This window comes from Mustela nigripes, chromosome 14, assembly GCF_022355385.1.
Source record: "Mustela nigripes isolate SB6536 chromosome 14, MUSNIG.SB6536, whole genome shotgun sequence".
NCBI lineage: Eukaryota > Metazoa > Chordata > Mammalia > Carnivora > Mustelidae > Mustela > Mustela nigripes.
The window spans coordinates 91622966-91649578 of NC_081570.1; the positions used below are offsets into that span (position 1 = coordinate 91622966).

General features: G+C 39.1%; 1 protein-coding gene across 3 annotated transcripts in view; it reads left to right on the forward strand.

The window, feature by feature from the left end:
- NTNG1 (netrin G1) overlaps positions 1-26613 on the forward strand; it is a 343207-nt gene that overhangs the window by 261682 nt on the left and 54912 nt on the right. For 2 of the 3 annotated variants that reach the window (XM_059375576.1, XM_059375578.1), the window contains exons 5-7: positions 10627-10653; positions 21370-21435; positions 23743-23802. In XM_059375576.1, the coding sequence (XP_059231559.1) occupies positions 10627-10653; positions 21370-21435; positions 23743-23802 (153 nt within the window). The remainder of the gene's footprint in view (positions 1-10626; positions 10654-21369; positions 21436-23742; positions 23803-26613) is intronic. The other variant, XM_059375579.1, reaches the window with a different exon arrangement.

The following is a 26613-nucleotide window of genomic DNA, read 5'->3' on the forward strand; positions in this document are numbered from 1 at the left end:
TCTCCAGCTCTGTTTCCCATCTGTAATGCGAGAATAATAGCAATTCTCACCTCCTAGGGATTTTAAGAGAATTGAGCAGGCTACTGCATGTAATGTGTTCAGCATAACACCTGTCACAAAATAATTGTTCAAAAATAATTTTAATTTTAAGACTTTTTTTTCATAAGGCATGCTTCTTGATTATTGGACAGTTTTAATTGTTGTAAGACCTATTTTTTAGTAGTTCACTGATTTCTTGAGTATCTCATCATTTCCAGTGAGCTTTTTCTCTTTAAGTAGCAAAAGAGCTATATTGACCCCAGTTTCTTTTTTCTTCGTATTAACATCATCAAATTCCACTTCATATAAGATTTTCTTGTCTCTTCCTGGGTTGCTTGCCCTAGAAGTCTTCTAATTTTTTAGTGTAGTGATGTCAGCCAACATGAGACTTCTGGCCCTCTTATGATTTTCATTTCATGCCAGTTTTTTCTTACACACAAGCATACATGCTTGTGTGCACACGTACACACACACAACTCCAGGTGGTACATCACAGGTCTGTTATTTCAGAGGCTCACATAGTATATGCCATATCCTAATACAAGAATACAAAACCTAAGAGGTATAAAAAGATTGGCTACAATCTCTTCACCCTCAAGATGCAAGAACTGCAATGCCTTCGGAATTGAGGCAGGGTCCCCAGGGGGCAGGGCTGCTGGGAGGAGGCCTGTATGGGGGTTGGAGGAGGTGGAAAGCTCCAGAACCATCTGAGACCCTCCCCCTTTGCTGTCACCCAGGGTGCAGGCCACACTTGGTGAGTCACCTGACCTACTAATGCCCCGAGGGCTTCTAGTCCTGCCTGTCCTCCCACCTGGGCTTCTTTTCTCTCCATCCAGACCAGCCACAGGGCCACACTGCATCCTTACCTCAGGAATGGGCCCCAGGGTGAAGCAGCCCGTGTGTCAGCAGCATCCTCTGGGTCCCCAGCTCAGGAAGAGCCGTCCCCAGCTCCGACTTTCCCACACTAATATGCACACTGAATTGGAAGCAAGCTGATACACTAGCCTGCTGATGAGACTGGGACACAAGGCATACCTGGGGCTCTGGGTCCCAGATTGCAACAAGGACCAGCCTGAGGGGTCCTCCCAGACCCACTCCCTCCCAGAAAACAGGGGCAAAGATGGATACCCTCCCATCCCCTAGCCTGGTCCCCCTTCCCCACGTACTGACTCCACCTGGGTGGGGAAGTCTTGGAGGGGCCCCCAGCCGGCCCCCTGCCATGTACGATGCCTGTAGAGGCCCCCAGCTGGCCCCCTGCCATGTACAATGCCTGTAGACTTGTATATGACTCCTTTAATATTGTAAGATGCCGATGTACAATTGTGTGTCTGTGTAAACACATTACGTTCCCAGTTCATGCCATAAATGATGCTCTAAAGTGAATGACTCACACGCAGCGTTGTCTCCTCTCCCCCGACCCCGCACCAATGGGAAGAACCTGCGGAGCCCCCCACTCCAGTGCAGCCCTAGCTGGGTTGGGGGAGGGACAGGGTCCTGAGCTGCCGTTATTTATTGCATTTGGGTGTTTCCTCCCCTCTACGCCTGTCCCCTCTGGGCAGCACAGATTCGGAATTCTGATTCACAGCCCCGAACCAGATGCAATGGGGTGGGGGGTGGGGGGCAAGGCAGACAGAAAATGTCCGGCAGGCTTTTGAACCCAGTCTTAACTGTTTGAGATTTTTCCCTCCCTGGCTCTGGGTTGAGGTCGGCATCCTCAGCGCCCTGCAAAGCAGTAGAAGGTGGTCATCCGTGGCTCAGGCCGGCCCAGGGGTCCTCGAAAAAAAAAAAAAATGCCTACAAATGCCATGCATCCTGGGTAATCTCTTGATTTAGCCGAATCTCAGCAGCCAGGATCATTTCTCAAGAGGAAGGTCAGTTCCTGCCCACTCTTAGCAGAAGAACTCAGAGAACTTCATTAAACCAGGAACTTAGAAGATCTTCCTTCACAGACAATTAACCCAGCACTCAGAGGTACCCTAAACTGGGACTTCACTGTGAATGGTAGGACTTTGGAAGTCCTGAATTCTGGAGCATCTCCAAGGCCACATTTGTAAGAACTGTATAGAGCCAGGAAAGAAGAATGTAGAGCCTCAGTGTTCTAAAGTAGAGCCATCACTATAATCTGTGAGACACATCACATGTCCCTATGCTTTTCAATACAATAGACTTGTCAGAGGCAGAAGTAATAACTCTTGCGATTATATCTTTATACACCATGCTTTTTATTCAAGACCCATTGTGTTTTCTTGGTCTTTTAAAACCATATATATATATGTATGTGTATCAAAATGTTTTCCTTATTTTTTCTACAAAGTTTGTGTTTTCTCTGTAAGAAATCTTTCTTCTCCCTGTTGATCTTCATTCTATTTCTCATAGTATTCACAGTGTCTTTGAATTTCATTTCTGTCTTCCATGTAGACAGCAACTCTGTCCAACTTCATGCTTCCTTATGATTCACTTGATTGCTATTGTCCAGCTCCTGAATAAAACTATTAAGTAACACCTTTTTAAATGTCCAGTCCTTGTGGAATAATACACAATGTTTTTCTACATATAAATGCTGAAAACTCAACAGTCAACCTTTAGGAATTATAACTCTAAGAAAGATACTATAATATTGTCTACACCTTTGCTTCCAAAGGTGTGTTCTATGACCTTTTAAAGATTCCATGCCAAAGAAGTTTGGAAAATGCTATAAACTATAATGACTCAACGACTTTCATATTACCTTATTAAAAAAATTTGAGAATTCTATAGTAAAGTAACTTATTTTACTCTGTGTTTCCCAAACATAAATGTTCACAGAACACTTAATAACTTTCTATAAAACACTCTTTCGGGGACCTTCTGCTTTAAGCAATTTCTACAGCCTAGTGATAGAAATGTCATGAAGATAGACAGAAAGCCCATCCAGTTCCACTGTATTCAATCTTTTACTTTCTTCTTACCTACACAGTCTAATATTCTTCAAAGAGAGAAAATTAAATTGGTCTGGCATTGACATTATTTGTTTGTTCAGAAATCCAACTCGAATTGTTACACAATATCTAGGGCTCCTCTGAGTAATGGAAAGTAATTTGATGATTGTTCTATTATTTTCTCTTGTATTAAATTCGCATTGACCAATTTATATTTTCCCAGGTGTGCTCATGTGTATGTCATTATCCAGACAATTTCCTAAGTGCTTTACATGCATTAGTTCATTCTTAACTCACGGCACTCTTATAGATGCCATTAGTTTCTTTTTATAGACGTGGAATCTGCTGACTGCTGAGCTCAGGTACCCTGTTTAAGGTTTCCACCACTAATCAGGGTGAGAAGGAGGATTGGAACCCATGTATGTCTTGACTTCTAGGACTGCACTTTGCACCATATTGCTTTTCAGGTTAAAGTTCAGTTACTTCTTCTGTTCTTCACTGGGGTCTGAACCTTTTGACACTTGCTTAGATAAGCCAGTCTTATCTAAACCTGATTTCTCCTACTTCTCTTCCTGGATTTCTGCTTGTTATTTTTTTGCCTTCAAATGCTCCCTGTCTGCCCTTGTTTCAAATTTTCAAGCTCTCCACACCGCCTCTTCTCAGTCTACAGTTTTTTTTTTTCCTTGTCCTTTTCATCAGTTCCTGTGGTTTTAGTTCCTAGTGACATTGGCTTAATAGTAATCAGTCAATTACAGCCTGGAATCCTTTTTGTGAATCCAGACTGATTTTTCCAGCTGTCTAGGAAGATCTCAAAGTCAACATGCCAGATACTGGATTTATTCCTTTCTCCAGTTGCCTTTCTCTCACTCTTTATTATAATTCTCTCAAGATTGCTCCTCTAGTGCAGCCTACCTAGACCCTCCCTGGCAAAATCAATTGCTCTTTTCACTCTAGATTCTTGATAGTATATGTTCACTTGCAATCGGTTGACTTTCTATAACCAAAATTGTAATAATAATAATAATAATGGTAGCTTCTATTTGTTAATAGGATAACCATTGGCTCTTATACTTTGTGAAGGGCTTTAAGTGCTTTCTTACATTAAATCCTTACAACGGTCCTCATGGGGTATGTACTATTTTTATCCACATTTGACAGATCAGGAAACACAGCCACACAAAGATTAAGTTGTCCCAAGGTCCCACAGCGAATGCATTACAGAACAAGATTTAAACTTCAGTCTACCTGACTTCAAGAGCTAAAATGTTAGCAATTTGAGAATTGAACCATGCTGTATTCCTGGCCTTTATAAATGTCTGTGGGATCAACTGTTTGGTGAGTGAATAAGTCACCCTAAATAATGCTGTAATGTGTACATTGACCTCCCATCCATCTTCCCATGTTTCCTGGAACGTGTGGTCTTCATGGCTCAAGAGCTCTAACACAAGGGTCTTCAATCTCTGACAGGAAGAGTCAGTCAGCTATCTTGGCGGAAACAAAATGGGAAAAAGACTCACTTTCTTTTCATGGTTGCTCATGGCTGGCTGATGTTCACAGACCTCCCCAAATGGCATTCATGGCCTCAAGTAACTTGAGCACTGTCAGGCTCTGTCCACCATCCTTTGAGACTCAGAACCCCAATTCTATCAACACAGTAAGAGAGCACTCTCTACTCAGAGCACTTTCTTCATGTGTAGGACCCCAGCTGCTGGCCCAATATCTAAAACCAGAATACCAAATTATTCATGTACAACCACCCATCCACAGTCTTTATCTGAAGCTCATGGAACCAGGTATAATTTGGAATTCAAAATTGTTAGGATTTCGTAATACATATATTGTAGATGCATAATTTAACCATACGAACAGCACAATATGATGTAGCACCACTTAATCAAACATTTCAGTATTTCCGCAGCAAACCTGTGATTATTCTCACCTCACACCTCTTCCAGTTACGTTTTGCCACCAAATTAGTTCAGAGCATGGTATGTTGTGCTGCGGGTGAATTTTAGGAGAAAAAAAAAGAGAGAGGAAAAACCTTTTAGTTTTCAGAGACTTTTTGTTTGTTTGTTTTTGTGTTTTGAAGATTGGAGATAAATACAATAAACTAAGGGATAGTGTAGAGTGGTGGTTATAGGCTCAAGCTCTGGAATCTGGACCTCTAGATTCAAATCTCAGTTTCCTTCCCAACTGATAGAGACGACGTTGGGCAAGCTCTTTGTGTTTGAGTTTCCCCCATCTGTAAAATAAACCTGAGTGCTGACCTCGTAAAGTTGTCATAAAAATTAAATCAATTAATACACTTAAGGTATTTAGAACAGAGGCAGCAACATAGTAAGCACACAATAAAGTGAGATGCTGTTGTCATGACAGTTTCTCTGAGATCTAACACCATGGACTCAACCCAGCCTGGTGAGTAAATTCTCCCTTTAGAGACAGCAACTATCTAGGGAGATAAGTTGTGTCTAAATCCCAATTTATTCATCCAAAACATGAAATAACTGTGATGGTATTCAGAATAGTAATTATGGCCAGCGTATTCTCTCCCTTGTAATTAAGACTCTTCTCAGAGCCAGATAACAATCAGAAGGTTGCTTGCTTAGCATGGGACAGGAAAATATGACTTGAATGCCAATAACGTGAGGCTGAAACATCCTGACACACCCATCCTGTCACACAGTAAGCTTCCCTAATGCCAACAGAACACTGGAGGTCTGAGAGCTTGCAGGGTACCCCTCCCTCTTCCTGAGACAATGCTAGCCCAATGCTCCTCTTTCTATGCTTCCTCCTTCTCATTGGCTGTTCTCCTGTTCTTCCCATATGTCAGTAGGCTACCTCAGGCTGCTGTCACCTCTGTCAAGTCTGTCACATACATTCAGGTCCTAGACCGCTTCTGTTGTTGTAAGATGACTTTAGCTGTCTTTGATTGGATCATTTATATGTTAGTTCCATAGCACAGTTCTATGAAGGCAACTTTATTTCCCTCCACTTTCAAGTTCCTAGCAGACAGCTCACTATACCTCCTATTAACACAGTGGTGCCAAGGACCAGGGCTGGAAGGACACTGGAAATAATTCTCCAGATTATGAATGAGTCTTCAGAATGTTTTCTTCCTCATCACCGCCCCCCAACCAACTTCAACTGGGTTTTTTGGAGTTCTAGCTCCTGATGGCTGTAGCCTGGTTTCTTCTGAAGACCTAGTCATCTACTTAATGGGCTTTTTCTCAAGCCATCTGTCACAACAGGGGCAATATTTCCTCTCAATTTGAGGCATACCAAATCTGTGTGTCTTCTGATTTCCTCCATGAAAAGCTGCTGACTTTGCTTTGATTCTCAGAAGGAGTTATGGCTTTTAGCACTGCATCAATCTGCTTCAGAAGATTAGGATGTTTATTTTTGAGATCGCCATCACATTGCCTAACTGGACCCCCTTTAGCCATTTACTTGGTGGGAGAGTTAGTAAAATAGCAAGAAGTAGGAGAAAGAGAAGAAAACAATTATATAATTCTGCTAAGTTCTCATCCTCTTAATTGCAGCAGAATTCCTTCAAAACAAACATTAAGATAAATATAGGAGTGGGGAGGGCCAGTGGAGGAGGAACTAACTGAAAGAGCATTTATACTGAACACCTGCTCATTCTTTTAGCGCAGGAAGCCCTTTGGCATATTCAACATGTGTGTGTGTCTCTGATTGAAGTACCATTTCTCTTCTAGAAGAAGCAGTAGTATTAAACTCATGTGCCATGTACTACAGAACCTTCTGGTGAAGTTCATGCATACCTGGGCTTTGTTTCCTCTGTGCAAGTTGAGCAGTGTCTCAGCAGACAAGAACTAGGAATTACCTCTTCCAATGTTGAATAGAAAGGTGTTGACTTGGACAAGACTCTTGCTTCTGTTCGTGCCTTCAGTTTCCTCTTTTGTAAAGTGGAGGGCTTGATGAGATTATTGCTTAACTCCCTTTCTGCTCTTCATTTTTAAATGACTCTGAATTAGCTTATCTGGTATCCTGCTTCCTTTCTGTCTACCTATGTCATCTCTTTATCTTTCATGAGTATTTTTGAGGTTGTTTCAGAGAAGGATTTCACCTAAGAAGCTTAAATTTCAGGATTCCTCCCTAGGATCCTTCTAAACTTAAAAAAAAAAAAATCAATGTCATATTTAATTTTATATTTTAAAGGTAATATTTTTTTTTCTCAAAGAGAGCTCCCAGATTTGAAATATGCTTTAGACCCCACAACATCTGTATTTGCCCCCAGGGTGGCTTAGGGAAAAAGACAAATACAAATAAGAATATCCAAATAGGAGTTTAAATAGAAGATGTGAGAGAAGGAATAGAAGGTAAATAAGCCAAATAGGAAGTGAGTTTACCCAGATGAGCTCCAGGTTGCGTTTTTGAGTCTCTTGACTTCCTGGAAGGCAAAGTTGTGAGAGGCATCTGTACATTGTATAACTGTGGTTATTGGAGTGGAGGAAATGTTCAGAGGGAACAAACATATCCACTCGTACTGAACTCTGAGAAATGTTTCAGTGAAACATTTTATATGGGACAAGATCATACCATTGCCATAAGTATTTTCACTAGGATAGAAAATTCTTGGCTACCAGTGATAAAGTTTTGCTCAAATATACTCGAGCAGCAATTCTGTATCAGGCATTGTCCCAGGAAGATACTAGACATACAGAAAAGAACGAGACATGGTGACTGCCCCTCAGACCTCTCAGACAAACACAAACAATTATAAATGTAAGTTGGTAAGTTTCTCAGGGAGGCCTACCCAAGGAGGTGTGCGATCACAGGGAGTGACTAATTCACATTCAGGAGATAAAGAGAAAGGGAAGAGATAACCTCCAAGCTCAGTTCTAAAGGTAAAAATATTGTTTACATAATGCTTGTCACATCACAGGGAATGTTAAAACAAAAACAAAAACAAACCTGCCAACGTGTGTCTAGAGTTTCCCTGAGCCTAATCTGACTTTCATTATCGTGGTTTATGGGCGTTGTCTCTGTTGTCAGGTGGAATTAGATTCCTTGATGCATCCCTCCAAGACCCCCAAAGAAACCCACCTTTCATGAAATGAATTGTAGCCTCCTTGTCTTATTCCTTAGGCATCTGGCAGACATCGCATGGCTTGTTCCTAGCCTTTTTAAGGCATGCAGTGGATTTATTAAATTCTTTAGTTGTCTGTAGGGAACAAAAAGCAAGGTGTTTGAACATTACAATAAGGACCATTTGGGGAAAAAAGTAACGATTGAAAATATACTAATGGGCATCCCTTGGTGTTCAGTTATTTGTTCTTCAAAAATCTTTATTCCAATGAAAAGTTTAAAAATCTTTTCCAAGCAATTCCCATTTTACAGCAATAGCTAGAAAGGAACTCACCTGGCAACACCTCAAAAAGTTGTGAGCCACAAAATGAGGAAGAGGATGAATTTCCAGCATCCAAAATGTTAGGGAATAGAAAACATCTTCATGAGGAAAATAAGATCTCATAAATGGCCTCGCCTCGAGAGGCTTGTAGAGCTGCAGTGAACACTGCTCCCCGTGCTGGCATCCCCAAAGGAAGGAAACATTTCAGCATCTTCCTTGAGCATTCTGCAGCAGCAAGTACTGCATCAGACAGTCTTGTGGGCTGGCTCGCCTTTGCATCTGGCCAAACAGCCTGGAACTTCACCTTGCATTATACATGGCCCTCTAACTCCGGGTAAGTTTGAAAACGCCCGGAAAGTCTCTTCCTGCCAACCTAACTCCCATTCTCCTTGATGGATTACAAAAGGCGAGCGGTTCCAATGCAGCAGGATTTGCAATCACGGGGAACTCTGGAGCTTCTGCAGTTGATACTAAAATTGTGATGCTGCCATCATACCTCACTCAATAGGGGATTTAGAAAGAAAAAAAAAAAAAAAAAGGAAAGATTCAGTACCAAGTCACTGTCAGGCTATATCGAAGACAGTCTGCTGAAGTGTGGGGTCAGGAATTCAGCAGCCCTTTGAGGAGATTGCATTCAGTTTGAAATTCAGCTCAGAGAACAAGAGTTAAAACAGATTTCCAGTGTGGGTGGGAGAGTGATCAGTAATTAAGCTGAAAGACCCTAAACTCTGTGCATTTAAAATCAAGAGATTTCGAATGTACTTTATAGCTAAAGATAAAATTTTATCCCTCTCAAGTTTTTTGTTTTTGTTTTTGTTTTACATCATGGTAATCTTTAATTCCTCCTCTCCCCTCCCTATGAAGAAATAAGAGCTTTTGGGTTTAAAGACTACCCAGCTCGAAATTTCTGAGTGAGGTACAGTGATTAAACCCGTTATGTTAAATGTTAAATGTTAAAACAAGCAGAGGGCAGTTGTTCAAAGATAAACACAGAAATAGAAGTTTAATGGTTCCTACGTTTACCACCTGTTAGAACTACACTCCAGTGATGTGGAGAAAAGGCTGCACTGCTCATTAACAGCTATCACTTATTGGCTACGTACCATGTGTCAGACATTTTTATGGATTATTTCATTCAGTCCTCACAGCGGCCCTATGCAGTTGATATTATTAACCCCTTTCTGGTGGTGAGGAAACAGGCCTAGAGAGGCTGGGAACTTGCCTGAAATCACCTACCTGATCCGTTGCCAAGCAGTACTCTCACTCGCTTCTGCCTGAGTCCCATCCTCTGCTCCCATGCGCACCACGACCCAAATTTAGGGGAGGAGATGTAAATCTCCAAGTCTCCCTCGGCCATTATCTATCATAGTTTGCTTGGTTGGTGGGCCGACTGTATCAATAAAAGTACTCCGTAGCAAGGACAGGTAGAGTACACATTGCCCGCCAAGTAACACTTTGAGTACTTTACATACATCTATTTGTGTATCCTTGCAACAACCCTAAGAGGTAGAAAACCAGGAATAAGCAGCTTGCCCAAGGTCACACGGTCAGTGAAGGTAAGAGCAAAGCTTCAAACCCAGACAGCCTGCTTCCCGGGCCCCTGCTCTTGGTTGGGAGTTTTCAGGGGACAGACTAAATTCCTATCCACATTTGTACCAAGCCCACTGCATTCTGAAATGGTCCCACCACCTTCACACAACCTGTAAGTTGAAGTAGGACCTGGGAGAATGGCTGAAGTCTATGATCAATATGAACAACCTAATGTATCCTTGAATTACTCTTCTCAATTAAGTTTCTATTGCAGAGCTTAATCCACATATCTGACATGTAAAAGAGGACTAGAAATGACAGTTCTGTGAAATGAATCAAATAAGAGGCCCAATGACTTTCAGCAGCTAACATATGCATCTCATAACACATCTAAAGAGATCTGGTGCCTACGTGGGTATACGTGTACAGGTCCACATGGTGTATATTTGGCACTCTGTGCCCAGAACATAAGTCTAGCTTAAAATCTGTTTTGAACCACGTACAAATGTTCATTAACCTTACAGGCAAGCACAAAATGTTTGATGTCATGAAGATTGTCTTGAACCAGCTGTTGAAGTTGAGCATTAATTTTCCAACCCTGCCAAGTTCAGGAGTTCTAGAACAAAAGCAAAATGATTTGGATGCTTTTTTGTGCATATTTCCTGATGATCTGAATGCTATTAAGTGTTAATTTTCTGAGATGTTTATATTAACGGTGGCATGTATTAATAGCTAACAATTTTTCTTTATTGTTTTCTCTCTCTCCAGGTATCCCCAGTATTTCCAGTATCGGTAGTAAGTAAAAAAAAAAAAAAAAAAAAAAAAGTCACCATCCAAGTCTAGGCTAGCTTTGTTTTCTTGTTGAGCTCCTAAGATCTATTTTCCCAGTGTCCATTTCTGATGTAAGAGGGTATTTTCTTTGTGAATTGAACTGTTATGTGTGTTCTCTGCACAGATAGGGTGAGAGCACAGATGAAATAATTATCAGTGCATAACTTCTCTGTGGATATCACAGTACCATGGCTTTCCTGAATGCTTTTAACCAATGAAGGCTACCTTCACACAGGTGCAATTACTTAGGTAACCATAGCTCATTTAGCAAAAATATAAACAGTCCTATTTACTCATATTTAGTAACCAACAACAAATTGAACTTTCTCCTTAGGACTGGATCCATATCCAGTTTTTAAAAGGCACACTGACCGTGTGACCCATAGTTTTTAAAAGCAGAGAATGAATACCAATGAACACTTTAGGCATATTCATTAGAACCCAATGAAAACGCCATGAAACCAAGGGGAGGGAATTTTAGTAATTTATTACACTCCAATCTTTGTGAAGGCCTGAAAGAGGCAGGTTGGTGATCATTAGTCTTTCTGGGGGAATGAAGAGGAAAAAAATCAGTATGTCCATTTCTTCCTCTGAAAATACAGTGATCCATCTTCTCCTGACTACTTAGGTTGAAGTGTGATAGAGAACTGGGTACAAAAAATATATGCAGAATTTAGGAATCCAGCTAGTAGAAATTCCTGTGAGAAATCTCTTAGTACAAATAGAAGCAGTTGAAAGAGAAATCCCTCTTCAAGCTTCTGTGAAACATTTCTCCAGTACCATTGCAAAGAGCATTCTCCCGGCTATCAGCTATCGTGGGAGAACCAGGCTGTAGCTCCTTATTCACATGTAAAACAATGACACCCCAACACCAAGCCTGAAATGCTCATTAAGGAAATGCCCCTCAGCTTTGCAGAGCAGAACCTTACATGTTCTTACATTTCGCACCCGTTCTCTCTGATGCCTAAATCCTTTGCACGACTGCTGAATAACTCATTCAAAACAGAGTGCTGGGGAGATAGAGATTAGGTACTGCACGTGAAGACAAGAGTTTTCACTGTGGTCTCACCTGTCACGTACTTCGTCGTGGGTGCTGGGCCACCCAGGGTGATGGCAGCATGAACAGCAGTTGTTGAATACTCAACATCCATCTTCAGCGCAATACTCTGATAATTTGGATAAAACAGCTTCCCACTTCTGATAAATGCACAGTCAGGTCTTCCAATCTGCAAATCGAGCCAGTTTACTTAAGCTTGGAATTAGACCTGGATGCAGATTTGTTAAGCACTAGACGCGTGAAATGCCATGAAAATCAGCGGCTTTGTAAAGAGAGGTAGTGTTCCCCTCCTTTCAGATACAGCCTCATGCTGCAGCCTGGCCTGTAGGATCTTGCGGAAATGGCATCAGTGCTGCAGACTCGCAGGGGAAACCTTCATAGTTTCCAATAGTCTCTGTGTTCTGCTTTAGTATCTCCCCTGGGATTTGTCTAATTGTGTGAGTGTATATATATATATATATATATATATATATATATATATATATATGTATGTCATGTATACATACACACAGCCCTCCCACAGCAGGCTCCTTTCAGGCCTTGACAGTTTCATTTACATATGCCTCTTAGAACAAAAGGGTACCGAGGGGAAGCCAGCTGAGACCAATTATTGAGGCTGCCCCAGCAGCATGACCTGTCAGATTTTCAGAAATGGATGCATGGAAAGCAGTTCTTTGGCGCTGGGGTGTGTTTCTGTTCTGCGTGTCGGTCGTGTGTCGCATGGGATCACCGACTGTATTGCTCACTCAACATCTCATTCGGCCGTCTCCACCACGTGCCCCATCTCTGAGCATCAGCAGATGTTGACCTTTTACACACGGAGTCAGGAAATTCCAGTTTCATTTTGCTTTGTTTTATTTCAAAATCAGTGGTGACCTGAAAGGATGCTTTGTGGTGCCTTTGGAAAATGTATCTACCTTTTTGATCAGGAGCCTAGGAAAATTTAATTCCTTAATACGGAACCAAAACCCGCTAGCAAACAAAATGATAGTTTGTAACCTGCCTTCTTATGCCTCTGACTGCTCTGCTTGGAGTGCAGTGGGGGTTCCCTCAGATTTCTCCAGCAAACAGGGTGTCAAAGGTGCCAGGAGTCACCCAACATCACACACAACTAGCTTGCTGATTGCTGGCTTTAAAGTCAAGAGATTGATTATAAAAGCCACCAAACAGGATAGGATCTTCTGGGCTGCTTCTGTGGCATTCGCACCTTCCTTCTTTGTGGGCTCATAAGGCGCTCATTGGGTGCACTAGTGGATTCCTTTCCTCTCCAAAGGGCAAGAATTCACACAGAGATGACTTGCTGCCTACTCTAGAGGGCACAGGAATGGGTTTCCAAGGTATACGCTGGAGAAGAATGAGTTGCTTAAATTTTTAACTAAGTTTGGGTGGTTGCCAGGGCTTTTCCCTTTATCCCAGAGAAGGAATCAACCAGCATAATTCCAACCAGTATATAGACAATGCCATTATAACAGATGTAATACCCGTCAGACTCCCATCATCAAAGCATATCTCAAGGAAAGTGAATGATACATCCCATTGATGTAAATTATTGATGTATGTAACCATAAGTTCACATACATATGCTATATACACAATAACTAAAGATTTTGGAGCTGTGATAGGTTTCAGTATAGATCTCAAACTGTCAACACCAGTATTAAGATTCAAAGCATGGACAGAGTGGCCATCCTTTCCGATCATCTGCTAAAAATATTTTTTGAAACAAATTTACCATTAAGGTCATGTGTACCTGCTGTTGTCTATTTTTTTAGGGAATAGGTTTCCCAACCATTTCTGAGTTCCTTGATTTAAAACTTGGTCATTTCGATGTGCTTTGGCCATGGCTGAAAAAATACTGGTGGTATTGTCAGCAATTAATGAATCCCAAAATAGATCTACAGTCATTTGAACCTTGTGATCTCTGTTTTTACCTTACCTAATGTGGCAGTAATTCATTCAGGTTTCATTTTTTTTTTATGTATACAAAATGTAACTTATGCTTAGAAGTAAACATTCACAACTTTATCCAAGTGAACATTTGTTGATGCTGATGATGCCGATTAATAGTTGGTTTGGTGTGGATGTTTTTGCTAGAGTGATAAACTAATCATTACCTTCTAGCATATATTATCTGCTCCTTAGTCCTGAAGAGCAAGTGATTTCACTAATTCTGTTTAACAGTATAAAGACCATAATTAGAACAAGAACTGGCCTAATGGACAAATAGCTTTGTGTGGGTGATTATCACTTAAGAAAGGAGATGACAGATGAGTCAGAGATTAAAGGTAGAGATTAAAGGTAGCCATTGACATGAAAGATCACCATTTCAAACAACTTCGTATTTTTTAATAATTAAAAATATGTCTCAGGATAGCCCCAAAAGAGAAAGGTAAACATTCTGGGGAACCAAGGATACATTACTTCTTTAAATTACTTTTGAGTGATTGAGCTCATGGCATATAAAGCATAGAATATTGATGGAGGAGTTTGACTGTCCCCTCCTCTCTACCTCTTTCAATTAGAAATAATGGTTTACTTCAGGGAAATATTACATTTTTCCTGTTTTCTCTTATAATGAGCATTGCCTTCATCCTGGAGTTAAAACTTCATCTCTAATTTGATTTAATTGACAAGACTGTTAAACAAGGGAAGTGCTACCCGCAGGGATCCATCAGCCTGGAGAGAAAACCCAGAGATGTTTTCTTACTTGAAAATATTTGATGCCAGTTGGAGACCTTGTAAAAGTTGTTTTCCAGACAGCATCCAAATATTTTTGTTCGGTAGCCGTTTACTGTAGAAACCTGAATCGTGAGGAAAATAACAAGGTTAATCATTTCCCTACCCAGGGGTAATTAATAATCATGTTCATGCTATCCAGAGAGCTGCAGTGCTTGTTTGTTTTCTTCCCTTTGCTTTAATACTTCTAAATCCCCCAAATAAAAGTTTCATTTGAATTGCCCTTTAACTAATTAGGTTTTATATAATGAGGAAGAAAATGTACAGGGTAGTGTAGCTATATGGCAAATTGCATGGTGTGCTACGTTAATTTTGAACTGTTTGCTGATGTTCTGGAAGGAAAGCTCAGGTCCCAGGTGAAGCACCTTTGGGACTTTGTTATATCGTGTGCCCAGTATCCTCATCACAGATCCATTTCATATTTGTGTAACTAGCATTTCACATTCATGAAAACTTTGTGGTTATCCTAAAACTGAATGAACATTAGCACATAGCTGCTGCTTTAATCCTGAAGAATACATCAAATATTAAAATGAAGGAGGGGCAAGTATCCTTTACCTAAAAAAAGGAAAAAGAAAAGGAGCAGTTTAGCAATGCTATCAACCATTGCCCACCTTGAGCAATTTGATGTTTTTCATGCGTTAACCTCTCCCCAGGTGAAGTTAGAATGTCAAGCCACTTTTTAAGTGTGAGCTGCTATCTGTCCTTTGCTGTTATCTCTGTGTGGGGCATCAGGACATTCCTAGCTTGACCAAAGATTTGCCAAGATCTCTGAAAGGGCCCACGATGAACCTTCGAACATGTAACTGTGAACTTCTGCACTAAGGGTGTACGTATCGCTGACATCTTCTTGGCGTATAAATAAGGAGCTGGCCAACTAACGGCTTCACTTCCCTTGAAGGATGAGACAGAGCTTTTACTCAGAGCTGGAGGGAGATGTTCACATATGTCTACAGAATATGTCCATTTTACAAATGGCGAGTGAGTCCGAGGCTCAGAGTGGCCAAGTAACTTGACCAGTATAATAGGATGAGGAGGCTCAGAGTGGCCAAGTAACTTGACCAGTATAATAGGATGAGGAAGATACTAAAAGTTATGCTCATAACATTACACCACATGGAAGAGGTTAGAAAGAAAAATTCTAGATTTATTTATTCTCGCCACAAACTCTTTCCAATCCACCACACAGCACTTTACACCTGTTGATTCCTGAATTGAACTATTTTTTACGCAGGTAAATTTAGTGTCGTGGAGAAAAACAGAGGTTCATTTTCTTGTACCTCACTGTGTTGTCAGCAGAAGTTACAAACATTATGCATGAGGAGAGGGGGTAGGGGACTGTGACCCTCCACCCCATTAATGTATGGCCTTCCTCTACCACTAAACATCCTCAGTATTCTGAGGAAGATGGGAAATGTAGATATGTCAAGTGTAGTCTAGAACATGAGATAGCTCATGAACTTTGCCATTCAAATTGTGAAACGTGTTTGTACATATCGTATGACAATAAAAATCCAAATTTCTTTCTTTATCAATATAGCCACTTATAGCAAAAATAAAATGTTGTGTGCTATCTCAAGGACAGACTTACCACTATCACATTAAGCTTTATCTTCCCCACCAGTTTAATGACACTGTAGTTCCGAGGACAGGCAGCTTGCTGTGAAGATGATAAGATTACCTCCATAGGCCCCAGAGATTTCTTCTAGAGAGTTTTAGGGTTTTCTATAGATTCCTTTCTAGGCATCAGTAATGTTTGCAGATTCTCTGAGTAATAGCAGGAGTCACTATATAAACCCAAAGTGAACTTGTGACTTTGTCTCTACCTAATATTTTCCTCACACTCTCCTGGAAAAAAGATGTTCCAGGAAGGCCCACTAACATCCCCTTAGCAATGGCTTTTCATATCCATGGTGGCACCCACCATATTTTAGAACCCCCAAATAAAGTAAAATTAGTAGTTTTAGGAAACTTAAAGAGCACTCATCTGACATAATCATTTTACAGATAAGACAACTAAGAATTAAATGAATTGTCCAACTTATCTGGACAGTGGGCAAGGCAGGATTCCAGCTCAATGTCCAATTTCCAAATTAGGACTCTTCACATTCTACCATGTTATTAGAATTCACCTTCTCATTTGATGAAACTACTGAAGTATGAAATTCTACATGGTACAACTTTCTAGAAAACAAAAAAAAGAGATGGGATATCACGGTCACAACTTACTCGGTTTGTAGAGTGTGCCCACTTTAAAAGTTGCCTACAGTTCATGCAAAGGGGGTGCCATGGATGATAGAAGATGACTTTATATTCTAAAACAACCCTACCTCTGAAGCTTTCTTGATATGAGACAATGTCTTTAACCTTCTGCTTCAAGCTGGTCTTCTAGCCTGATAAACTATGGCATCAGCAATAGATGGTCAATTTCACCAACTGTCACATAGTTCTCTCCAATGTATAGTGCAGAGTTTTCCTTGGAGTACAGAGGAGAAAATTTTTCTTCCAAAGTTTCCCTTTCACAACTAGAATCTCGGTTTTCCTGATTCACAAATCAAGTTTGAAGCGCCACAACCAAACTATCACATAACAGTTTCCTGAATTCTCTCCCTAATGAAAAACAAAATTCAGATAAGATATGTATTTGATTCATAGTCAAAACTGATTGATTCTAAACTTAAAGAAACTTGGAAATTAACGTTTTGTCTTTAACTATTAAATCTTCTTCACAGTATCTCCAAAATCATTTCTATTGCTTTCTGAGCAATAGTATTCATCAATGGAGACCCTAAAACTGTATCTTAAGTGAGCTTTTTTTACATATCAGAATCATTCACTTTGGGAATAATTAAGATGGCAAAATAATGGAAGAACACATTATTTTTCTCTACCTCAATTCAGTAAGGACTGGTACTACTACAGTAATCTGATTTTTATTACAACAGGAACCACAAATGGGATAATAAGAGCTAACATTTATCGAATGCTCACCACAATGCCAAGCAAATATTAACCCACTGAGTCTTGAAAGCAGCCAGCATATAATGGCATCATCCCCATATTACAGATGAGAAAGACAAAGAGAACTTAAGGAGCTTGTCCAAGCAGTAAAACTGGGATTCTAATCCAGCCCGACCTCTACTTACATGCACCAGATATTTTAAAAATCTCCCCTGAATAGATATTTTTTAAGGTTCTCATAAATGTGCTTTGCAAATTCAACAATAACTGTAGAGTAATAGAATCTGGTGGACATTGCAGATATTTTGTTTCTTTTTTAGGGGGACAGTTGTGGAGTATGTTGTTATGGTCTCCATACTCCTAGAGCCAGTCTTTGGAATCTAGGGAAGAAGATCATCAAGATGAGCCCAGTCCATTTACCCAGATGTATTGTGCCAACATCCTTAAGAAATAGGGATTTCCATAAAAGGCTATTCTTGAATGACCGGCCATTTACAACCCCACTGGGCACATATGGGGATCCCTCCCCTCATCCCAGTAATTTCTCAAGTCCAGTGTGAATTTCACTACAACAGTCAAAATATCCACTTTCAAAACAGGGAGCAATAGTTTTCCCTTCCCATTTAGTCCTCTAGATTCTCCAAAGAGCAATAGGCTTCATCCTTCCACGAACTTGAGTGGGACCCTGCTAGATCATGAGGGAATCACTGGAGTGATGGAACTTAACAGCTGAGGGAAACCTTGGAGACCTTTTAGTCCAGCACCTTTATTTACAGATAAGAAACTGAAATCTAGAGAAATTAAAAACCAGACAGTTTCTCATTAGTAGAACTGGAACCAAATCCTATTTTTCTGACTCACAGTACCGTTTGCCCTATAAGAAATTGCCATTCCCAGACCTTAGAATTGACTCATAGATATACCCTAGTTAAGTCATGAAAAAATGACATTAATAAATTCTGCCACAGTTCTCCCAAAGAGACAATACATTCTTTCAATGTAATATAATTTTTGTTTTCTATTTGTAATTTCCCCCTACTTGAAACAAGTGGCCCACTGGCTCAAAATTCTCTGAGGCTACATGCTACAAAGATTTTCATTAGAATTGGATATGATAACATAAATTTTGTCTCAATTGTGCTATTAATATCACCTCCAATGTGCATTTTACTCCTGGGAATTAAACATTTGTTAGTAATATTGATTAAATATTTATTTGAGCCAGGATCTTAGAATAGTAAGAGTAAACGGAGAGCAACTGCTTAATTTTAAGTTGTTTCCTTACTTGGCCTTGCAATTATAAGAAAAATAAACTTTCTTAAAAATAAGATGGCTTAGTCAGTTAAGTGTCCGACTTTTGATCTCAGGATCGTGAGTTCAAACCCTGCATTGGGCTGCACTCTGGGTGTGGAGCCTACTTTAAAAAAAAAAAAAAGGTAGATAGATAATATGAGATAGTAAATTAAAAATCCCATGATGGCCAAATATTGCAACATGATTGCACAGACAGTAACGTGTTGTAAGAATTTAACAAGAGACCACATATTTCAGTATCTTTTTTCCTCCCAAGGAAAAATCAGCACATAAAATTTTATCCCACCAGAGTCAAGTATAGATTAGATTAGGATTTCCATGTGGTATGACTGCTGGTGGTTCTGAGTTTTGATTGTTCAGAAAGTTAGGCATTCCATATAATGGAAACTATTTGGGGAAAAAAATGTCTAATTCTATTTCCAGGCAAATACAAGGGTTGCCTACCTCCCTTCCCACAAGAAACCATCTTAAGTACAAAATCCGGAGGAAAGTTGTATTCTAGGTATGGATCAGATAGTAATTGAGGTATCTATCTTGGTAATTCCATACAGTCAGGTAGTTAACAATTCAGAGGCAGAATGACCTATGTTAACTTTTTGTACATATAGGAAGATCCTTAAAGTGGAACCTTCACACCCCAGGGGAAAATTATGATACACTAGGAAAAGAATATGCCTAAAATAGGCATAAGCAAATATTTAATGTATTGGAATATGGAATAGAGCTTAATTTATGACACTAATTTTCAAAACTCACTTTTTAATTGATTTGGTATAAATTTGTCTTAGATTTCTTGGCAAAACTTATTAACAAAATAATATTACTTAATTTCATCAAGACATACAAGTCACTGAGTACTTACCATTAAGTTTACAAACAGCACTCCCACTTATGACCTGTATTTTTCTCTCCTACAAGAAAAAGATGGAGAGAACCATTTCAATGAACTGAAATATTCTTACTTTAAAGCTAATAATATAAATAATTATATATTCTATATACAACCACAACTTTTTTTCTAAATAATTTCTAAAAATCATATTAATTCCCTCAAAATACAAATGTATAGTTTTCCAAAAGTGATCGTCACAGCTCAGGTAGACTTGTTCTGTTAATCCAGTACCTACCCAGCTCCAGGACACTCAAGTGAAAAGCAGCATTCAGTCAACAGCTTGAATACTCTGCCTACATGTTACCGAGTATCTAGGTGTTTAGTGACACTTGGATACAAATGTGGGAAATAGAATTACATTCTTCTTGCATTCTTCAATTTTGACAGATGTAGTAATGTCAGTATTAAGATTCCATCTACCTTTGTATACACACATGCACAAAACAACCATAGATCAACTTTTCTAACAAATACTTAAAAACCAAAGTTAGAGTGAAAGTACCATGTCTTACAAGAATATTATTTGTTATAATCTAATTATGGAGGAAACAATCTCATAATACCTGTTTACAGTAGCCTAGCCACTTGATATCAATTACTGAATTATTAGATATTTACTGAGGTCTCCTACCAGGCTTTGCCCTTCCTCAAAGAGATCCAATCTAATTACAGAGACAAGAAATAGACCTATGAAATTCAAACTAACAATATTAAAACTCATCCCTTATCCACATATCAATGAGAAATCAGGAGTACAGACAGTAAGAAACATGCTATAGGAGTTTAGAGGTGAGATCCCTTTTTGTGGACTTGGGTGGTCCCAAAGGACCACACAAAAGGTGTAGTTTTGAGCTGATCTGACTGGGTTTTAAAATGACTGCTTTAACAGTTATGCACCTTCACAAAAGTAATTTTAAAGCATCCAGTCCTAAACCTGGCTATTCTCGTTTTCCACAGTATATATATATATATACTGTGGATATAGATATAGATATACACTGGTGAATCTAAGAAAGAAAGAACACCAATTCTCAAATTAACAATGCTTATAATGACTTCTGGATGGAACCAAAACTCTAGAAACATAGGTTGAGGTTAAAAAAAAAATCATGAAGACGTATACACATCCACACATACAAACCTTAGCTATGATCAGAAGCACCTTGCACTATTCTCCTTAAGCCAGAATCACCAGTATTCCCTTTCTTTCTCTGAGAAATTGCATAAATAAAAATAGGAAATAAATCCACTTCTTTGCAGAGATAATGGCTCACACTTAAAACACACCCCGAAGAATCTCTCATGAAAGACTAATGCAGCCAGTTCATATCTGTAAATATAAATTGCAGAGAATGGAATCCTCAAGTGAGAAATTATTTCTTTCGCCTTATCTTCTAGTTTCAGGCACCAGCTTTATATAACAGTTTGAAATGCTGAAGTCCCTATTTGGTTATTTGTAAGAACACTCTAGTTTATTGCAAAAGTAAATGTATATAGCTTTGTTAGCGAAGGGGCTATATATTTAATGTCCATTCAATGTTTTGGGAATCATCAATTGCTTGCTCTTGTTTGGTGCGGGAGTCATGTTTTGTTAAGTGCATCCACAACCAAGTTAAAGACCAGATGTGTGGTTTGTGTCTTCGTCCATATAATTTTCTGTTTAGACCAAATGACATTATAGCTGAAAATAACATACCCTGATTTTTCCTGATGCATGCAGATCCTCCAAAGTTTAATAGGATATGGCCGAATATTTCTTCCCTTGAGGTTTCTAACCCAAAACAAGGTAGGAGCATGTAAAATTCCTACTGATATAAAATCCCACATGTTTAGGGGAAAAATCCCATATACTACTTTTCTAGCACTAAATAAGAGCATTATCATGAATGCCATGCCTTTGAAAGAATCATGATCCAAATATTATTTCTAATATGAAGAGCATCCTGGAAATATTATAGTGAAGACATAGGGAAAAATTAGATGGCATAGAAATTATAAGCTCTTTATTAAATTTAGGTTGAATGTCTGTCAGGCCCTAGAGAAGCCTGGAATTTTGTTGCCATCATAGTTTGGAATGTAAATAATAAGTCTTAAAAACTTGTGAGTTGCTACAGACATCCTTCCACTGTCTCCCTTTTGCTCTTCTTAACTAAACTGACTGGTACATCAGTTGTATTGAAGGTCGGGGGCAAGGGGAAAATACATAAAGGAAGTATTGTAACCCCTAAAAGACCTGTTTTCTTTTATTGTTGCTCCATATTGATTGGCAAAAATTTGGATCTCTCTCTCTCTCTTTCTCTGTCTCTCTCTCTCTTTCTGTTTTCCACATCACAGTATATTTTTCTCTGCTGGGGCTTCCCCTTTAAATCCTCTGTGAATTAACGATTAAGGGCAGATTGCTGTCTGTCCTTAAAGCTGTAATTATTTTCTGATTTCTAACATCAAAACTAAGTAAATTAATAAAAGAGAGAGACTGAAGCAGTGTGATTGCACAGGAAGAAATAGAACTTCTAAAAACTGGGCAATGAATTCATAAGATGCAGTGCAATGTTAAATTCCCATTAACGTCTAGCCTATAGATATACATAGACATATATAAATAGGAGTTTATTTCAATGGAAAATTGTTTTCTTTTGCCTTCTTTCTTCTCAAAAAAAAAAAAAAGGCACATTTTTGGCTTCCACCTTCCTTCCTTACATACAGGATGTTCCTTTTAAACTCTAATGAATACAGATGGAGAAGGAAATGAGCAAAAGGAGGAACCAGGAAATAGCTGCTAAGCAAAACAAAATATATTAGCAATTTGTTGGGGAGTCAAATTGGAAGGGCTGCATTTTCAGTCCTTGATCAGAGTGATGAAATCGAGACTGTCCTAGATACATATATTAGTAGCAAATAGAATTATCTTAATCATCTGCTCCAAATGATTTTTTTCAAGTTTCTGCATACATACATGGAAGAAGTACAGATCATGCTCACCCCTATTAATATAATTCTGTGAGGATTCGGGGGAGGTTTAGTGGCTTTATTCCTTGGCAAGTTCAATGAGAGCATCTTCAGTGAAATGTCACTCAGTATTTTCCATGGAATTTCATAGCTCAACAAATTATACAAGACAGGATCGAAGACTTAACACTTCTCCACAGTGAGTTTTGAGATGAACAGGATTACCCATTGTTCAAAACCTGAAACAGACCTACTTAATTATTTTGCTATGTTTTCTGTCAGTGTCACAGCACTGAAAACTTTCTCAGAAATTTCCAGGTGCAGTTTTTTCAAAACTGTATAACGTGTTCAAATGAATTTATTTGAGAAGGAAAGCAGTTGAACAAAGTGCTTAAACTTGAAATTTTAGCTAAAGGTGCACTTTCTAGTAAAGGCCAGTTCTGTGCAGGCGTAATTTATCTTGTCAACATCTGCAAAGAACATCAGGCTCTACCCTGCTTTTGCTATCTTCACAAACAACTCATCATGAATAATTGGAAAAGAAATGGCAGGCAACTTAGAGAGAAATCTCTGCCATTAGCGAACGGATACCACAAAGGTAATAAATGTTGGGAAGAAGACTACATTTTTTAAAGATAGACAGACTCAAGGTGACTCTGAGACTGAGGGCCAGATGGTTGACCATTGTGATTCTGTTCTGTGATGTCTAATCAGCTCAACAAAAATAATCTGAACTGGCTTATACATAGGTGAGCTTTTGGTGACCCAAAGCGACTGACCATAGTGAATTGCGGCAATGAGATTGCGAATTACCTCAACGTGGCTACTATTTTAAGAGAGGGACAATAGAGGATCCTAATATTCATATTGTTACTGGAATAATCGTTACGTAACTGGATTCTTAACTTAAACGGTAATTCTTTTTCCTCTGAAAATAAAACCTCTAAGCTTTATTACTGACAATGTTAAGCCATTTTCAGCCAAATACAAGACTTCCTTTGTGATTGAAACCATCTCCCAGAAACAGCATATACAAATAGTCTCTTCCTTTAGGGCTACTTTTCAAGTGGGTTGATGATAAGTTATTACAGTTTGAACGTTTCACTATTGTTTCTAATGTGCTGTTCATTCTTTTAAACCTATCCAGTTGCTCCCAAATTAGCTTTGTCAACAGTTTCTTCTGTTCAAGTTGCAAACCACAAGAGAGGTAGGAATTCTTGGATTCATACAGTGATTTCATGGTGTTATGTGTTGTGAAACATTGCACTGTATGAATCTGGAATATCTGTGAAGTGTACCCATCAGCTTATTGGTGAGGCATGTTGACTGATTCCAATCAATGCATCAAATAGTACTGAAAATGTCATCTGTAAGAGAAAAAAAGCTTCACTCAAAACTTGACTGCTGTAAATTAAAAATGCTGCAACATTTGTTTTCTGAAAGATTAATGTGTGAATAACATTAACACAGTTTAGGATCCTGTTTAGAACATGAATGTCAGAGTATTAACATTGTTGCTCATTTGCATTGAAAATAAGGAAACTCACTTAGAGTGAGTTTCAAGGATGCTTTTCATGAGAACAGAACGGCAGGTTCCATGTGTTGTGCCCATTTGACTTTGTGACAAGTGAAATACCTTATAATGTCTATTTCCATTGTTTGGAATGAATTTGAACAAATACCAGTGCAGATCTGCACTCGGTGAAGCATTGATTATGACCTGAAAATAATAGTTATATTGCTTTCTTTAAATGAAAGCAAGCAGTATCTCATCTGTGACTCATGAATAGCCCATTCCAGCTAGCATCTGTCATTCACAGAATGAAGATTTTTCAGGAAACATGAAGACTCCTGTTTTTATTTTACCATTTTCCTTTAAATGTCCTATGTGACAGGTGTGTCTTGTTTTCCACCCTTGACTGTTGGGCTTATGTCATGTTTTGATTTTTTTTTTCATGAAACACCTCTTACAAAGAAATATATTTATTAGCAAAATTGAATTTAGTTTGACCCAGTTGGTGAAAATGACCATAATAGCTTCTTTATTCCTTATTGAATAGAGTCAAATCATTTTCCATATTTTAATTAATGTTGAGTCGGTCCTTCTGTGGTGTATAGAGAAAAAGATGTAACTGGTCTAAGTTGGGAAAGGGGAAACTGACAGTATTTAACTATGTCTTAAACTTTCCTCACCATGTGCTTTTACATATCAAATACAGACGGTGCTCTTTTGAGGGAAATGTGGATGGATTTGAAATTGGGGGACTAAGTTCTTTAGGAACAGAAAAGCCACAGGTTCCTAGGGTGTTGAGCCTGTTTGGGTATGAGTGCACATCAGAAGATGGTCACTGAGGCCACAGGACGGTGATCTTTCTTTATCTCCAAAACATGAATCTACACAAAGAAACCAAGGAGGTGGAGGAGAAAAGAAAGCAATAGGGGCTCTCACAGATCCCATCTCTTTTATGTCATGTCAAGCACACTGGAAATACAAGAGGCCTCTTGACCTGGAATTCGACCTTGTCTCATTGAATCTTGTGTTTCTTGGGGTTGCAGCACTCATGAGGTTCACACACATCTCCAGAGGCAGGGAGAGGCCACCTAATGACTTATTTAAAAAATCCATACTGTCATCAAATGATGTATGTGGAAGAGTTTCATAAGCTACATCAGTTTGCAAGAGAGGGTGGGGTGAGGTAAAGACCAGCAAAATGCTATGGCCACTTCAGTGCCACCCCTGGAGAAGGCCCCTCAGAGGTAGGGTGACTCTTTGAATGTAGCAAGGGGAAAATACTAAAGAGTTCTCATTCTTTCCCTTTCTGTCTAAACTCTTTTTCCCAAATCCTTTTTTTTTTTTTTTTTGAGGGACTAAAATTAATTTTCAGCAGCTTTCCTCATTTGACTAAAAAAGAAAAAATTACCTGTGCCATTCTGAGTACTTGATCTCATACTTGTGTAAGCAATGCAACCTATGATTAGAGGCAACATGGCGAACAGTAAGAAAGAAGACACCAAGGGGAAATTTAACCCCTCCTCTTCTGCTATTCTTCATCCTTCACTCTCTATCTCTCCAGCCTCTTATTTCTGGCAACCCTTCCTTACCCAGCCCTCTGCCCACCCAGTGTCAATCAGAAAGAACCTTTACCTAGAGGGTTGGGTCTTTCCTGATCTAGAAAGCCAACTCTGAACTCTTCTTCTAAAACATCTCTAGCTTTCATTGGTCTTAACTGGCCAGTTCCTAAGTACCATATTATCACAACTGCTTTATATGATGTCATACATGTCTGATGGGGGATTTTGCCCCCTCCCCAGGGGACTTTTGGTTGTGACAGCTAGGGGTTACTATTGCATCTAGTAGGCAGAGGCCAAGAATGTTTCTAAATATCCTCCAGTATATAGAAAAATGAAGAATTATTTGGCCCAAAATATAAATAGTGCCAAGGTTGAGAAACTGCAGTAGATCCTGCAGGAGTGGTTCACGTTGTTCCCTGACACAAGGTTGTTCTCAGTAAATAGGTGTTGCCAATGCTTTCATGCCACACCAAGGAAATGGGTTCTAGAGGACCCCGCAAGCTTGTCTACACAACAGCAATTAAAACTTGTCTACAATGTAATTTGAGATTGAAAAACTATATAAAACCATGGCAATTTTTATAAATCTTTTCTCTGCCTAAAATGATCTTCATTGACATATAGACAACCCTCAGGTAAAATAATTACTAACTCAGTTATATCTTGTTGTGTGGCTGTTGTTTTTCGAGACTCTTTAATATACAGGATATAGCCAGACTCGTGGAATTCATATAGGGAGGAATGAATTTAAACATAACTGTCCTCTCATATCTTCCTCTGTTTTGCAAAGGAAGGCATCTCGGGATGATCACTGATTTACTTATATATTCATTTGACAACATTTTTTTTTTTTTTTGAGTGCTTAGTATGCTCTGGGAGATGTTTTGAGTTTCATGGTTACATCTGTGAACAAAAGAGACATGGTCTACACTCACATATTTATGCT